Source organism: Hemiscyllium ocellatum, chromosome 6, assembly GCF_020745735.1.
Source record: "Hemiscyllium ocellatum isolate sHemOce1 chromosome 6, sHemOce1.pat.X.cur, whole genome shotgun sequence".
Classification (NCBI taxonomy): domain Eukaryota; kingdom Metazoa; phylum Chordata; class Chondrichthyes; order Orectolobiformes; family Hemiscylliidae; genus Hemiscyllium; species Hemiscyllium ocellatum.
This window is the reverse complement of record NC_083406.1, coordinates 86164685-86181896: the sequence shown is the minus strand read 5'-3', so window position 1 is coordinate 86181896 and position 17212 is coordinate 86164685. Positions and strand designations below refer to the sequence as shown.

General features: G+C 39.8%; 1 protein-coding gene across 4 annotated transcripts in view; it reads left to right on the top strand.

Moving 5' to 3' along the window:
* Nucleotides 1–17212, top strand: part of rnf6 (ring finger protein (C3H2C3 type) 6) — a 53931-nt gene that overhangs the window by 19393 nt on the left and 17326 nt on the right. For 3 of the 4 annotated variants that reach the window (XM_060826741.1, XM_060826742.1, XM_060826743.1), the window contains exons 2-3: nt 641–690; nt 939–1020. The exons of the other annotated variant lie outside the window; for it this stretch is intronic. In XM_060826741.1, coding sequence (XP_060682724.1) covers nt 979–1020 — 42 coding nt within the window. In that variant the 5' untranslated portion in view covers nt 641–690; nt 939–978. The remainder of the gene's footprint in view (nt 1–640; nt 691–938; nt 1021–17212) is intronic. 4 annotated transcript variants of the gene reach the window in all.

The window sequence follows — 17212 nt, the reverse complement described above, 5'->3', positions numbered from 1 at the left end:
ATTATTAGACCCTCTCCTCTTGGAGATGGTCATTGAGTGGTACCTGTGAACTGTGAATGTTGTTTGCTACTTACCAACTCAAACTTCATTGATGCCACGTCTTGCTGAGTGAGGGCACAGAAAACTTCATTATCAAAGGAATTGTGAATGGAACTGAGCATTGTAATCACCAACAAAAATCCTGATTTCTAACTTTAGAATGGAGGACAGATAAGCGACAGAAGATGATTTGGGTCTGCTCCACTGTCCTCAGGGCCTTATGCAATGATGTCCTGAGACTCTCGACAATCACGAACATCTTGCTTTGCTTAACCAATGGAAATTTTACTTCTGGGTTCCCATTAATGTCAATTTTACTCAGCCTTCCTGAAGACTTGCTGAGTCAAATACTGCCTTGATTCCAAGGGCATCCTTTACTATAAATATAGCATTTGATTTATAATTTCATATTTGGATCAAGGTTGCTGTCAATCCTGGAGTCATTTTGACAAGTTGACCTTGTTTTTAAGCTTCTGAGCATCTATCAGGTATTTGGAAAGAATAATGACTGCAACAAATCATCAAAATGCAGTTGAAAACACTTGCACTTGGCCACTATAAAGCTCTTGAAAACCTAAAGGTCTCATAATTATCTCTACAGACCAGAACGTAATGACGACAACATCTCATCTGCAACGGCTGAGAAATCTGGTAAGTCATCGCATGATTTCCATATTGTTCCATATTTCAAAGATAAATACATGACATTATATTGTTTATAGTCCATTATAGCAAGCATGCATGTCTAGATTGGAGTCTTGTAAATGCTTTGGCATGTCTTTATTCTTTCAATTTTTGTTGCTGGTAAATCAGTGGATTTACTTCATGTGCAAGAGTTACGAAGTAAGAAATTTAAGTGAATTTACAATTTAAAACCAAGATAAACTTTACTTTTACAGATGCAGCTTGGTCCAAGTCAGAGTAACACCCTGTCAAAGTATGGAGGACACTTCTAACACCGATGTTGAAGTCTCACTACAGGTGATGATCGTCTATAGCATCAAAGTTCAAATATGCAGTCTGACTGCCTAGTAAGAAAAAAGATGTCTTCAATGAGCAGAATCAACACAAGGCTTACTCTGCAGTGAAAGTTGAATGGGTCCTCTTTTTATGTTAAGTTGAAGGATCAAAGCATATAAGTCAGTAAAAGCAAAGAAAAAAGATAAGATAATGCCAAACTTAGATTTTCCAAACTTGAAGCAAGAACCTCAGGTGGTTTGTTTCTGACTTTGAGGAAGGATGAGTTTAAGCCATGTTACTGATGATTAAGTCTGCAGAAAGTGTCTTTGGTTACGAATCCAGTCAGATCACATGGATCAGTTGGAGCCGCAGTTAGAGACAATGAAGAGTTTACAAGAGCTGGGGGTGTGATGGATGGTAGTTATAGGAAGGGAGAAAAGCTGCAGATACAGTCAGGTAGATGGGTTAACCCCAGGAAACTTAGGAGGGGTAGGCAGGTTGTGCAGGCGTATTCTGGGCTGTCCCCATTTCAAACAAGTATACTGTTTTGGAAAATGTAGGGGGTGATGGACTGTCACGGGAATGTAGACTGAACAGCCAAGTTTCTGTCATTGAGACTGGCTGTAATGTAATGAGGGGGACGTGGGGTTCTAAGTGATCAATTGTGAAAAGGGACTGTCTAGTCAGAGGCACGGATGAACATTTGTGCAGCCAGCAGTGAAAATTCAGAATGGTGTTGCCAGGATCAAGGATGTATCTGAGGGTGCTGAATGTTCTCCAAGGGGAGACGGACAAGCAAGAGGTCATTGTACACTTTGGAACTAATAACATAACAAGGGAAAAGGATGAGATTCTGAAGGGAGAATATAGAAAGTTAGGCAGGAATTTAAAATGGAGGTCCTCGAAGATAGTAATATTTGGATTACTCCCGGTGCTACAAGCTAGTGAGGGTAGGAATAGGAAGATAGAGCAGATGAATGCGTGGCTGACGAGCAAGTGTAGGGAAGAAAGATTCACATTTTTGGATCATTGGAATCTCTTCTGGGGTACAAGTGACCTGTTCAAGAAGTTGGATTGCATCTGAATTAGAAGGAAACTAATATGCTGGCAGGGAGATTTGCTCGAGCTGCTTAGGTGGATTTAAACTGGTACGGTGGGGAGTGGTGGGGGGGAGAGCCTAGGGAGTTAGTAAGGAAAAACATCTATCTGAGATTGGTACAGTGGGAAAAGGACTGAGTCAAACAGTCAGGGCAGGCAGGAACAAAACAGAGAATAATGTAGGACTGATGAATTAAACTGCATTTATTTCAATGCAAGCGGCCTAACTGGGAAGGCAGATTAACTCGGGGCGTGGTTTGGAACATGGGACTGGGATATCATAGCAATTACAGAAACCTGGCTCTGTGATGGACAGAACTGGCAGCTTAATGTTCCAGGATACAAATACTATAGGAAGGATAGAAAGGGGGGCAAGAGAGAAGGGTGTGGTGTTTTTGATAAAGGGAAAGCATTACTGCTATATTTAGGTAGGATATTCCTGGGAATACATCCATGGACGTTATTTGGGTGGAACAGAGAACTAATAAAGGGATGATTCCCCTATTGGGATTGTATTATAGACCCTATAATAGTCAGTGGGAAATTGAGAAACAAATTTCTAAGGAGATTTCAGTTATCCCTAAGAATAATAAGGTGGTTATGGTAGGGGATCTTAATTTTCCAAAAGTAGACAGGGACTACCATAGTGTTAAGGGTTAGATGGAGAGGAATTTTTTAAGTGTGTACAAGAACATTTTCTGATTTCAGTATGTGGGTGTACCTACTAGAGAGGGTGCAAAACTTGACCTGCACTTTGGGGCCTCCAACCATAATTCTATTAGTTTTAAAATAATGCTGGAAGAGGGTAGACCAGATCTAAAAGTTGAAGTTCTAAATTAGAGGAAGGCTAATCTTGATGGTATTAGGCAAGAACTTTCAAAAGCTGATTGGGGACAGATGTTCGCAGGTGAAGGGACGCTAGAAAATGGGAAGCCTTCAAAAATGAGATAACGAGAGTCCAGAGACATTATATTCCTGCTCGGGTGAAAGGCAATAGATGGTAGACAATAGGTGCAGGAGTAGGCCATTCTGCCCTTCGAGCCAGCACCACCACCATTCATTATGATCATGACTGATCATCCTCCATAAGTATCCTGTTCCTGCATTGTCTCCATTACCCTTGATTCCACTATCCTTAAATGCTGGATGACTAAAGAAATTGAGGGTTTGGTTAAGAAAAAGAAGGAAGCATATGTCAGGTATAGACAGGATAGATCGAGTGAATCCTTAGAGTATAAAGGCAGTTGAAGTATATTTAAGAGGGAAATCAGGAGGGCAAAAAGGGGACATGAGATAGCGTTGGCATATAAAATTAAGGAGAATCCAAAGAGCTTTTACAAATGCATTAAGGACAAAAGGGTAATTAGGGAGAGAATAGGACTTCTCAAAGATTAGCAAGGCGGGAGACAGGGGAAGATACTAAACGAGTATTTTACATCAATGTTTACTGTGTAGAAGGACATGGAAGATATAGAATGTAGGGAAATAAATGGTGACATCCTGGAAAATGTGCACATTACAGAGGAGGTGGTGCTGGATGTCTTGGAATGCATAAAAGTGGATAAATCCCCAGGACTTGATCATGTGTACCCTAGGACTCTGTGGGAAGCTAGAGAATTGATTGCTGGTCCCCTTGCTGAGATATTTGTATTGATAATCACGGATGAGGTGCCGGAAGACTGGAGTTTGGCTAACGTGGTGCCACTATTTAAGAAAGGTGGTTAGGACAAGCCAGTGAACTATGGGCCAGTGAGCCTGACGGTGGTGGGCAAATTGTTGGAGGGAATCCTGAGGGACAGGATGTACATGTAATTGGAAAGGCGAGGACTGATTAGAGACAGTCAGCATGGCTTTGTGCGTGGTAAGTCATTTCTCATGAACTTAATTGAGTTTTTTGAAGAAGTCAAAGAGGATTGCTGAGGGCAGAGCAGTGGACATGATCATTTTGGCTTTCAGTAAGGCGTTTGATAAGGCTCCTCATGGGAGACTGATAAGCAAGGCTAGACCTCATTGAATACGGGGAGACTAGCCATTTGGATACTGAACTGGCTTGAAGGTAAAAGACAGAGTGGGTGTAATGATGGGTTGTGGTGGATGGTTGCTTCTCAGACTGGAGGTCTGTGGACAATGGTGTGCCACAAGGATTGATGCTGGCTCCACTGCTTTTCGTCATTTATATAAAAGATTTGGATGTGGACTTAGGAAGTATACTTAGTAAGTTTGCAGGTGACACCAAAATTGGAGGTGTAGTGGACAGCAAAGAAGGTTACCTCAGTCCAACGAGATCTTGATCAGATGGACCAATGAGCTGAGGTGGCAGATGGGGTTGAATTTATGCAAATGTGAGGTGCTGCATTTTGGAAAGGCAAATCAGAGCAGGAGTTATACACCTTCAAGGTAAGGTCCTGGGGCATGTTACTGAACTGAGACTACAGGTTCATAGTTGAAAATAGAATCGCAAGTGAATAGGGTAGTGAAGAAGGCGTTTGCTTTGCTTTCCTTTATTGAACAGAGCATTAAGAATAGAACTTGGGATGTTATGTTGCAGCTGTACAGGACATAGGTTTGGCCACTTCTGGAATGTTGCGTACAGTTCTGGTCTCCCTCCTATTGGAAGGATGTTGTGAAACTTGCCAGGGTTGGAGGATTTGAGCTATAGGGAGAGGTTGATCAGGCTGAGGGTATCTTTCCCTGGAGCGCTGGAGGCTGAGGGGTGACCTTCCAGAAGTTTTATAAAATCATGAGGGGCATGGATAGGATAATAGACCAGGCTTTTTCCCTGGGGTTGGGGTGTCGAGAACTAGAGGACATAGGTTTAGGGTGAGAGGGGAAAGATATAAAAGGGACCGAAGGGGCAACATTTTCACAGAGGGTCGTGCATGTATGGAATGAGCTGCCAGAGGAAGTGGTGGAGGCTGGTATAATTACACCATTTAAAAGGCATTTGGATGGGTGTAATGATTGGCAGGGTTTAGAGGGATATGGGCCAAGTGCTGGCAAATGGGACCAGATAGTTTAGGATATCTGATCGGTATGGATGCATTGGACCGAAGGGTCTGTTTCCGTGCTATATATCTCTATGACTCTAATATTGTCTTTCCTTGGTTTCAACATCAGAAAAAGGGAAAAAGATTTGGGATGGTGTATTTGGACATAAGAGAAATTAAAATAATTAAGAATTCAGGCCATTGTAATTAGAAGAAGGAGGCTGAAGGTGCAATACTGACTATCGAAGTACAAATGCTTTCTTGTGTATTTCATAGGATTAAAAAAAGAAAAGAAAGTATTAGTTTTTACTTTGCCTTATTGTCTCCCCTGGCTATCCAAAAGTACTTTGCAGCCAGTTAACCAGTTTTGCTATATGGTTACTGTTTTTGACCACCAGTTTACACATGGCCAGTTCTTATAACAAGTGATCGAGAGAACGTTGCCCAAATTTATTATGATGCAGTTGTCCTGTTTTCTTTCTTGCAGATTTTGTTGCCATTTTTGGCATGTAAAAACTGGTGTAAGTTAAGTGCAAATGTCTAACAATTCTGCAGACTTCAAAAGTTTTATTTAAAAAATATTGCTGTAATCTCATCAGAAAATAAAGACTTGATTATTTTATTGTTCAGTTGATTTTTTTTGGAAAAATGAAAATGTGTTGTCCGCTTGAAATTACTGACCTGTGATACAAATGTACCATTTTTCCACACACAACTGTCTTTTTCAAAGATCAGAACATGTAATTTTGTGAATCTTGTGCTGCTCGAAAGCATACAACTATTGCTTTTCATCTTATTTTACTAGCAGAGGTGGTGAAAGTTGACATGCGTGCCATGTTTGTTGTATTTTGATATACTAATGACAATGCAATATGTAACAATAATGTAATACAAACTCCATTTTGTCATCCACATTTGACAATATATTGTACAACTCTGAAACAGCATCTGAATACTTGACAGCAAGACTTCTGACTATTTAGTAGTCTGATTTAAACTTGCATTATGAGGGAGTGTAAATCTCAGTTCAATCAGGGTGTTGAAATCTAATGTGTTGTGATCTCTGAAGTTTTATCACCAGGCTTACTGGAAGAGAAAATTGTGATTTAGCAAAGCCTTTCTATGTACATGTGCTCCATTGCTACATCCTGTAATAGATTAATTTTCACGGCTTCATGGTGTGGTGTCTATTTAGGTTACAACTATAGTGACACAAAAGTGCTTGTTAATATTAAATTTTGAATTACAGTGAACATTACCATCTCAAGATAACCCTAACCCATCTATAGATACGAAGAGCAATTTTGTCTTGTCTTTCCAAAATCATCTTTTTTGTCTGGTATAGTGCCATACTTTGTCTTGTCTAATGTTCCTTTTCCTCTACCGTTACTTTATTTTCAGAAACATACTTTTATAAAAGTATGAATAAAGTTTATTTCCTGATGATTCGAAGTTGTCATTAAGGAATACAAAAAAAATCCTGTTCTTTCAGAATGTGACACTCTTCAAATGTGTACGTATTTGTATTTACAATATTCATTTCATGCCAAACATGCAGCCAGCGGGCAGTCTCATGGTTCAGCCTGAGGTGTTTTTAAACAGTTACCAACACCGCAGCGTACCATTCTGGTGGGCCTTAATCAGTGGCAATTCCCACTTGAGACTTTGCAACAGTTGCCTCAAGTTTTCGCATGTCTGTCAGCATGAAGTTTTGGATCTTGGAATGTCGATCTGCAATATTGAATGATTAACAGCTCATTACAAATGGAGACCAGCAGGTTTGACAGACCAAAGAGCGCCCTCCAGCTGCAGTTGATGGTTATCTCCATGTCACTGGAAATGTACTGTAGAAAAAGGAACCACTCAGAATATTGCTTAATAAAAGCCAGGCTGCTTTTTAAACCTACATGCAAAGGCACATTTCAGAAGGTGCTGGACAACTATTTCTTCTGTACTGCTTTTACCTTCTGTTTCACGATTGTATAGAACAAATGTATGCGTGGTAGTAAGCCATTGTGGCTGCTTAGTTGTTAATTTTGTGTCCTGAGACAGATAGCAGTTCAGGTATATTACAAAACTGTGAGGAAAATTCAAATTCAATTTATAAAAAAAAATGTATAACTGGAAGTTTATTTTCCAGACATTTATTTTAGGCTGTATTGAATCACATTTATTAGACACTCAAGTCTGTGCCAATACTTTATTATGGAAATAAGTTGTTTTAAGTGCAGGGTTACATGCTTGCAAGCAAAAGGTTTTGACGTAACTCAGAAGTGGTGCAAACCATTGACTAAATCCTTGGGTGGTGAAGGTACAGTCTAAGTTTCTCATGCTGGAATATCACTCGGGCTATAATGTGTTGCAACCTTCAAACCCATTCTTTTGTGATCGTGTTGGTTGAATTTGCTTAGAACATCAGCAAAATGTGCTGTTCTTGAAACAAGTGATTTTGTTTAACATTTTGACTGAGCACTAGAAATCTCCAAAAGATAGGTTCATTGTCAATGCAACACTCGTTCACAATTGCATTGAAGTCTCATCTTTAACTTTAGTGTTCAAATGTGTTGATGGAATTCAAATTTCACTGTTAACTCCTGAATGAGAAAACTACTACCAATGGAATGTGGGTGACAATTCATGTCACACGTGCAGCCAGAGGGAGGTCTCCTGGTTCAGCCTGAGATGTTTTTAAACAGTTACCAACACTGCAGTGTACCATTGAAAGGCATCTTGATGGGTATATGAATCGGAAGGGTTTAGATGGATATGGGCCACCTGTTGGAAAATGGGACTAGATTAGGTTTGGATATCTGGTCGGTATGGACGAGTTGGAGGGATGGGTCTGTTTCTGTGGTCTACACCATCATTACTCTCTCTAACTTTAACTTTATGTAATATGCGGAGTGAGTAAACAGGGTCCTACAAATGCTATATGTCTGGTCTTCGAGAAGGCATTTGTAATCTTTTAAGATGACTAAGCCGCAAGTTAAATGGCATAGGGTCAATAGCATTAATGTATTCAAAATAAAATTAATAAGCTAACAGCACAAAGATAAATGGATATGATTTGATGGGAATTACTGAGATATGATTGCAGGGAAATCAAGCTTGAGAACTGAATATCCAAGAGTATTCCTGTTTTGGAAGGACATGCATGAAGGAAAAGGAGGTGGTGTACCTTTGAGGTAAAGAAAAAGATCAGTACTGTAGTAAGAAATGATCTAGACAATGGAGATCAAAACATAGCATTAGTCTGGGTAGAAATAGAAAAATGCAAGGGAAAGAAATCCCTGGTGGAAGTAATCTATTGGTCCCCAAACAGTAGTTCCAGAGTAGGACACAGTCTCAACAGAAAATACTGGGCTCGTAAGATAGATACGGTAATGATCATGGGTGGTTTTAAGGTTTTTATAGACTGGCGAGTTTGTTCTATGGGTTAGAGATTGATTTTGTGTTTGTTTGCATGTACAATTTGGGGAGTGAATCAGGAAGCAGTCTATTCTGGATTTAGAATCCTACAGCACATGCCATCAATTTTGCACTGATCTCACTTTCCGACACTCTGCCCATGGTCATGAATGCTATTTTATCAAGTTCTAAGTTTTTCATCTCTACTACCCTTTCAGATTCCCACCACAGTCCGTGTGGAACTGTTTTTTTTTCCTTGAATCCTCTCTAAACTATTTGCCTTTCATCTTTTAAAATTATGCCCCCCATAATTAACCTTTTCACTAAGGGGAACAGCTACTTCCTATTCACCCTACAAGCCTCTCATAATCTTATAAATCTCTTTCAGGTCCCCCTCAGCCTTCTGTGCTCCAAAACTACTCTAGCTAAATTTCAAATTCAGTTTGAAGGCGAAAAACTGGCGTCCACACTAGTGTTCTGGAGATGAAGGTATTTATGTCGGCATGAGGATAGATTTTGCCTTAGTGGACTGGTCAGGAAGGCTATAAAAAATAGGACAGTGTAGAAGTAGTGGCATATGTTTAAGAGGATATTCAATTCTTCACAACTAAAACATACATTCCAGAGAGTAAGAAAGATTGTAAGAGAGAAATCATCTGTAGTTGAGCAAAGAGTTTCAAGATAATATAAAGACAAAAGCTCAGCCGTGCCATATTACAAAGGCCACTGGCAAATTGGAAGATTGGGAAACTTTTGAGTTTTAAACTTTCAAGAAAACTAATGCAAAATATGAAAACTGATAACAAAAGCTTCTATAAAAAGGAAGAGAGTAGCTCAAATAGTTGTCCTTTGAGAGGAGGAGAGTTTTGAGGCATGTGGTAGAGGAATAGTGGAGAACACATACGGCAAAAGTTCAATCAATATTTACCTCTCTTTTCATGATGGAGGACATTAGTACCATTCAAATTGTGACAGAATGCAGAGTAGAAAAGGAGGAACTTAATTGTCATCACATGGGGGGAAAAAGTACTGGCCAAACTATTGGTATGAAGGCAGACAAATCGCCAGGACCTGATTGCTGATATCCTTGGGTCTTAAAGATAGCCCAGATAGTGGATTCTTTGGTTATAATAACCCAAAGTTTCTAGGCTGCTGTACAGGTTCTAGTGGTATCCTCATGCAACTAGTCACTTAATGGAAGCATACAGGTGGTAAGGAAAGCAACTATGTTATCCCTCATGGCAAGATGATTTGAGTACTGTGTAGGGGTGTCTTGCTGCAATTATACAAGGCATCGGTGAGACCATATCTGTGTAGTTTTGATTCTTGTACTTGAGGAAGGATGTAATTGCATTGAAGATAGTTCAGACAGAGATTCACTATATTAATTCCAGAGCTGAAAGGGTTGTCTAATGAGGAGAGGTTTGAGCAGTTTGCGCCAATGTTTGCTCGAGTTCACAAGAATAAGAGTAGATCTAAAATGAGGTATCTAAGATGCTAAAGGGAATAGACTAAGTAGATGTAGAGTGATTTTTCATCTGGCCGAGCAATCTAGAGTGAGAGGCCATAGTTTTAGTCTAAGGGGTGGTAGGTGAGGATTTACTTCTCTCAAATGGTAATAAATCTGTTGAATTGAGTATCACTGAGTGCAGTGGACTGTGGGATACTAAATTTAAGAGGAGATAGATTTTTAAAAAAAAATTGGTAACAAGCCAAAGGTGGTGTTGAGGCTGAGATGAAACCAGTGGTGGTCGTATTGAATGACCAAAACAGGCTTTGGGTACTGAACTGTCTGCTCCTGTCCTCAGTTATTGCGCTGTTATTTGCTGAAATGCTGTGCCCAAAGTTAATACACAAGGCAAGATCAAATGAAGATAGGGGTAATATATTAGCTTGGAGAGAGGATTGGCTAACCAACAGAAAGGCAAGAGTGAGGACTGCAGATGCTGGAGATTAGAATCAAGATTAGCGTGGTGCTGGAAAAGCACAGCAGGTCAGGCAGCAACCGAGGAGCAAGAGAATGGATGTTTCTGGCAAAAGCCCTTCATCATCATTCCTAATAAAGAGCTTTTGCCTAAAAAGTTGATTATCCTGCTTGTCAGATGCTGCCTGACTGCAGAGAGTCCAGATAAATGGGTCTCTTTCTGGTTAGCAAGCTGTAATTGAGGATGCCCCAGAGTGCGGACCTCCAGGAAACCAACTATTTACAAACCATATTAATGACTTGGATGCAGGGTTAGAAGGTACTCCAGCCAAGTTTGCAGAAAAGGCTAAAATAGATGGGAAAATAGGTTGCAGTGAAGCAATAAGGACTTTACAAATGGGTATGTTTGGTGAATGGGCCAGAATATGACATTTGGAGTTTAATAGTTGTGATTATCACTTTAGTCAGAAGAATAATAAGACAACTGATAATATAAATGAAGTCCTTCAGTGCATAGGGGTCAAGGTGTCCTTGTGCATGAATCATAGAAGGCTGATATGCAGTTGAAGCAAGTAATTTATTTTTCTCTCATTGGATGTGGATATTGCCCCATCCCGATTTGCCCTTGAAGGTAGGGAACTACTTTTTTTGACTGCTGCAGTCAGTGTGCTGTAGGTAGACCCCCACTGTTGTTAGGAATGAAATTGCAGGATTTGAGTATGAAAGAGGGCAAGTGTTGTTTGCAACTGTACAAGGCATTTGTGAGACTGCATCTGGAATACTGTGTATAGTTTTGGTCCCCTTACTTGAGGAAGGATATAATTACATTGGAAGCAGTTAAAAGAAAATCACTAGATTGATTCCAGAGGAATTCCAGGAGTGATTGAGCAGTTTAGGCTTATACTCGAAAAATCGAGAGATCTAATTGAGGTATCAGAGATACTAAAATGGGTTGACAAAGTAGATGTTGAGCAAATATTTCTCCTTGTGGAGGTAGTGTCTCCCTATATACTTGCGACAATCCAGTGAGTTAACTCCGTTTTATTTTGCTAATTGGTTGAACACATTGGCCGAAAAAGTTGGTTCTGGTGAACCTGCTTGCCATATTAGACAGAAATTACTTTGTTTCCATGGTGCATTGTTGTCAGAATATGATTACTAGGATGTCAAAATCTAGCATTTCTTTGGTCTTCAGCTTGTTAGGGCATTGATTTGCCAAAGTGATAAGACCTGACTTAGTCAAATCAAACGGTTATGGACCAGGCCAGATCCCCTGGAAATATTGTAAGGAAGCCAAGACCCAACCTTTGTCTTATTTTAAAAGCAGATGTGTATGTTCCAGCTGTGATGCAACTGGTCAAACCACTCAGCTTTAAGCAAAACAGAATTTATTTAAATACCACAGTAGAAACACGAACAAAAAAAATGGAATTTAGAATAACTATTGGAAAATTTAACCAACCCGTTACAGTAACGTTTATAATTAACTACTGCAGTGCAGTAACATCCTTAAACACATCCCTTAACAAAAAGGTAAATTCAAACACACGTTCTTAGTGGCAGGAGGGAATGGGATCAAGAGAGATTTCTATCTGAAGTTGGCAACTCCCCTAGACGCTCACATTTTGAGACTGCTATAGCTAAAATAAACTAGAGAAATCCTGAACTGGAAAACTGGCCATTCCGCTTCCATTGTCAAAGAAGACCCTTCGACACCTTTGCCTTTATGACCTCTCTTGAAAAAAACCAAGGACAAAATAACATCTTAAAGTGAGAGCATCGTTCACAAAACTGAAACAAAAACATGCATTTCTTTTTGGAATAATTACTTGAAATTCATTTTTGCAAAGAAAATTACATTAGCTCTCGGTAATTTAAAATTTAACAAACCATATTTCATTACAACATGTTTTCTTATTAATTCTTATCATTTTGTACAAAGAAATTAACAACACATGCTTACCAACTATTTTGAGTAGACAGCCAGTTTTGCCACATATGTGTTCCCTGAAAGAAGGGATGGCCTTGAGGGCAGAAATAGAATTCATTGAGTAAGAATTGAAAAACAGAAGTCGATGATCATGCTGCTAGGCTTGTTCTATAGGGTCTACAAATGCACGTGTGGTAATAGAGCAAATCTGTTGGGAAATAACAGGAATGCACAAGAACTATAGTGTGTTGCTACTGGTGACACCAACCTCTCTTTTTTGATCTTGTTTAAAGTGAATGAAAATTCAGGGAGCAGTATCTTTGATGTTTGAAAGAACATCTTTTCTCCAATGTGTTATGGTCAAACTAGAAAGCAGATCTAGTGACCAGCAGATCCTATTAGAGAATGAGGTTTATCAAGTGGATTAATACTTGTGGGGAAACAGCTGATCCTCATTTTATGATCCCAACTAGATTATTACTGGACAATTTAGCTCCCTGTCTGAAATCCAGCTTGATCGATCATGATTTGTATTTAATGAATGTGCTGTTCTTTTTCTCTTGCTCCAGAAAAACTTGTCTAGTTAATGACAAAACTTCCATACCCCTAGTTCAAAAATCCTGTCTCCAAAATCAGTGATAACTCATTTATCAATCTTAATCTGTATTACTGTAATGCAAGATTTTTGGTGAGCAATAAGTGTTCTAATTTTTAAAAAATGGAACCAAAGCCTGAAAGAGAAGCTGCAATGGAACCTAAGGTGACTTTTAACAGTAAAATCCTGAGGGTATGGACTCAGTACATTTCAACAAGGAGGCACTGCAGTGAGTACCAAAACCACTATTCCATAGTTGACAAGGGAGGTGGTGAATATAACTTCAGAGTGTGTTATAATGCAAGGTGAATGAAATGTTCAAGTGAGAACTAGAATGGAAAGGACCAGACAAATATGATTGGAGAGAGATTTTGAAAATTTGAATGTTACTCAATATGAATGAGATCCCAAAAATCATCATTTTAATTATTTTTACTCATCTGCGGGATTTAGGTATCATTGGCTAGCCCCAGGGAATAGACCTTGTCTATTTATCCTATCCATGCCCCTCGTAATTTTCTCAACCTCTATACTCAACCTCCAACACTCCAGGGAAAACAGCCCCAATCTCTCCCTATAGCTCGAATCCGTCAACTCTGGCAACATCCTTGTAAATCTTTTCTGAACCCTTTCAAGTTTCACAGCACCCTTCCTATTGCAGGGAGATGAGACTTACGCACAGTATTCTAATAGTGTCGTAACCAATGTCCTGTACAGCCACAACGTGACCACCTAACTCCTATTCTCAATGGACTAGCCAATAAAGGCAAGTATACCAAATGCCACCGTCACTTTTCTGTTTACCTGTAACTCCACTTTCAAGGAACCATGAACTTTCACACCAAGGTCTCTTTGTTTGGCAACACACCCCAGGACCTTTACCGTTAAGTGTATAAGCCCTGCCCTGATTTGCCTTTCCAAAATGGCTAGACTAATATTTACTACTCATTTCTAATTGCCCAGAAAGTCACATTGCTGTGGGTCTGAAGCCACACATAGGCCAGACCAGGTAAGGATGGCAGTTACCTTCCCTAACGGGCATTAGTTAACGAGATGGATTTTTTTCAACAATCAGTGATGGATTCATGGTCATCTTTGGACTCTTCATTCCAGATGGCTGTTGATTTCAAATTCCACCATCTACTGGGGCAGCATTCAAATCCAGATCCCCAGAATATTACCTGGGTCTCTGGATTAACAGTCAATTGATAATATCAATAGGCTATCACCTCCCCAAAACATCAATTAGTACTTATGACCAGTCAGTTATAATCATAGGTAAATACAAATATGAATTATCAACTTGAACCCTCCTCTTAAACCCCCCAACCACTTGCAGATGTAAATAAACAAACAAACAAACATATCTGGATATTATCGGTGGAGGAAAAATAATGAAGAAACACAATTCAGGAGCACCAACCCACAGGAATCAATGAGTGTCTCTTTCACTTCTTCCAAGCTCCTCTGATCTTCAATCTCCTCAGTTCTTTTCTGAATGCACAGAGTGGTTGACACATGAATTGTTCAATCTTTTGATCACTGGTTTAGAGACGACGACTTAGAAAATGGGGAGGGATTAGAAGCCTTTCAGTTCTTGGTTATTTTTAAACCATGACCTCTACTCCCACAAGTGGAAACTTCCTTTTCGCATCCACTTTGTCAAAATCCCTCAGGATCTTGAGTGTTTACTTGTCCCATCTTCCTGCCAAGAAAAAGTTGACTGTGTTGGGCCACAGTTCGGAGGCAGCAGACAATCTCTGTTATCTCACTGAAGTGACCCAATATGTTGCTCAATAGAAGACAAAATGAACATTGAAAAATATTTGGTTGTTGGATTCATCACAAATCAGCTGTATGTTATCATCACTTGATTAGAAACACAAGTTTAGTGCAGTGATAACTAAACAGTAAATCAGGCGGACAAACTGTAGATGATCCATCAGGCAGAGCAAGAGGACGAAGCAGGTAGTGTAGGAGTCACCTTTTGGCTAGTTCCCTGCAAAACAAATTAACCACTTTGACTACTTTGGGAGGAATGCTATCTGAGGAAAATAACAACAGCCAAATTCATGACACATCACTTGGCTGTACTGCATGGTAGACTGAGTAAATGTGCGAAGTAATAGGTGATTCAAACCTCATAGCAACAGCTAGACATTTCTGTGCCAAAAATGAAATTCCAGGCAGGTATATTGCCCCCTGGGTGCTTGGGTCAAGGACAGTGTGGAGTGGCTACATGGCATTCTGGAGTGGGAAGTGAGGGAGTAGGGCAGAATGGGAGAATAAGATTGTGGAACACAAGTTCTCATGACAGAGGAACTGAAGGATATCAGTATTATTTGGAAAGCAGCATTGAGGAAATTGATGGGATGAAAGGCCAATCAAATGCACAGGGACTAATCCTCTCTATCCTAGAGTGCTTAAAGATGTGGCCCTAAAATGAAATCTACTGACCGTCATCTTTCAAGATGCTAGACTCTGGGATATTCTAATGGATTGGAGAGTAGCTAATGTAACCCCAATACTTTGGGGGGAGGGGGAAAGGAAGTAGAGAGAAAACAGGGAATTGAAGACTGGTTAGCCTGTCATTGGTAGTGGAGAAAATGCAGTAATCCAATATAAAATACTTAATAGCAGAGCATTGAGATAGCAGTGACAGAATTGGACAGAATCAGCATGGATTTAAGAAAGGGAAATCCTGCCTGACAGAAGTACTGAAATTTTTCAAGGATGTTACTAGTAGAGTTGATGAGCGGGAACCAGTGGATATGATTTGCTTAGACTTTCAGAAGGCTTTGGACTATGTCCCAAATCACAGAATACCCCCTATAGTGTGGAACCAGGCTATTAGACTCATTGAGTCCACACTGCCCCTATGAAGAGCATTCCACCCTCCTACCCTATCATATCCCTGTAACCCTGCATTTCCCATGGCTAACCCACATAGCCTGAACATCCCTAAACATTGTGAGGAATTTAACATGGCCAGTCTACCTCACCTGCATATCTTTGGACTATTGGTGAAACTTCAGCACCTCAAAGATACTCAATCAGACATGGGGAGAATGTACATGGGGTTGGGGGTAGTGTACTAATGTTGATACAGAACTGGATTGGCAGGTAGGAAACAAAAAGTTTAGGAATAAGCCAGATCTTCTGCAAGGCAAGAAGTTCCTAGTGGGATACTGCGGGATCATACTTGGACCCCAGCAATTCTCAATGTATATTAATGATTTTGATGAGGAAGCTAATGTAAAATCTCTATTTTCAGATGATAAAATTGGTTGGGGAGGTGAGCTGTGAGGAGAATTTAGGGTTGCTTCAGTCTGATCTGGATAAGTTGAGGGATGGGCAAATGCATGACAGATGAAGTATAATGTGGATAAATGTGAGGTCATCCATTTTGGCAGAAAACAAAAAAGGCAAATTATTAGCAAGGCAACAGATTGTGAAAGGGAGGTGTTTGACATGGGTATTTTTGTACACCAGCCACTACAAATAGACATAAGTTCAGAAGACAGTGAAGAAGGCAAATAGTAATATGTTGGTCTTCATAACAAGAGGTTTCAATTGCAAGGGCAGAGATGTAAAGCTGCAGCTGTACAGGGCATTGGTAAGACCACAGCTAGAGTGCAGTTTTGGTCTCTACCTCAGAGGAAGAATGTTCTAGCTATGGAGAGAGTACAATAAAAGTTTACCAGATTGATTCCTGGGATAGCAGGCCTGACTTAGAAAGAGAACCCGGATCAGTTAGGTCTATATTCACTGGAGTTTAGATGAATGAGAGACTCCTAATGACTTCAAAAGTCAGAAGTCATAGTCTGAGGATATGGGGCAATCATTTAGGACTGAGATGAGGAGGAATGTCTTCACCCAGGAAATGGTGAACTTGTCCAATTCAATGCCACAGGAAGTGACTGAGGCTGGAATGTTAAATGATTTCAACAAGATGTTAGATATTGTTCTCAAGACTAAAGAGATCCAAGGTCATGAGGAGAAATTGGAGTAAGGTACTGAGTTGAGTGATCAGCCATGACATTGAAAGACAGAATAAGCTTGATTGGCTGAATGGCCTTTCATTCCTTTATCATTCAATGTTTCTCTGATATTTTCCCTTCCCTGGGAAATTTTCTAACTTAACTAGCTGAAACATTCTTTTTGGAAGGCGTTTGATCAGAAGGTTTGTTTAAGTACTTGCTGATGCTGTGGGATTGCTTACCTACCACTTTTATTTTCAATATTTTGGCTATATTCTGCAGCACTTGACT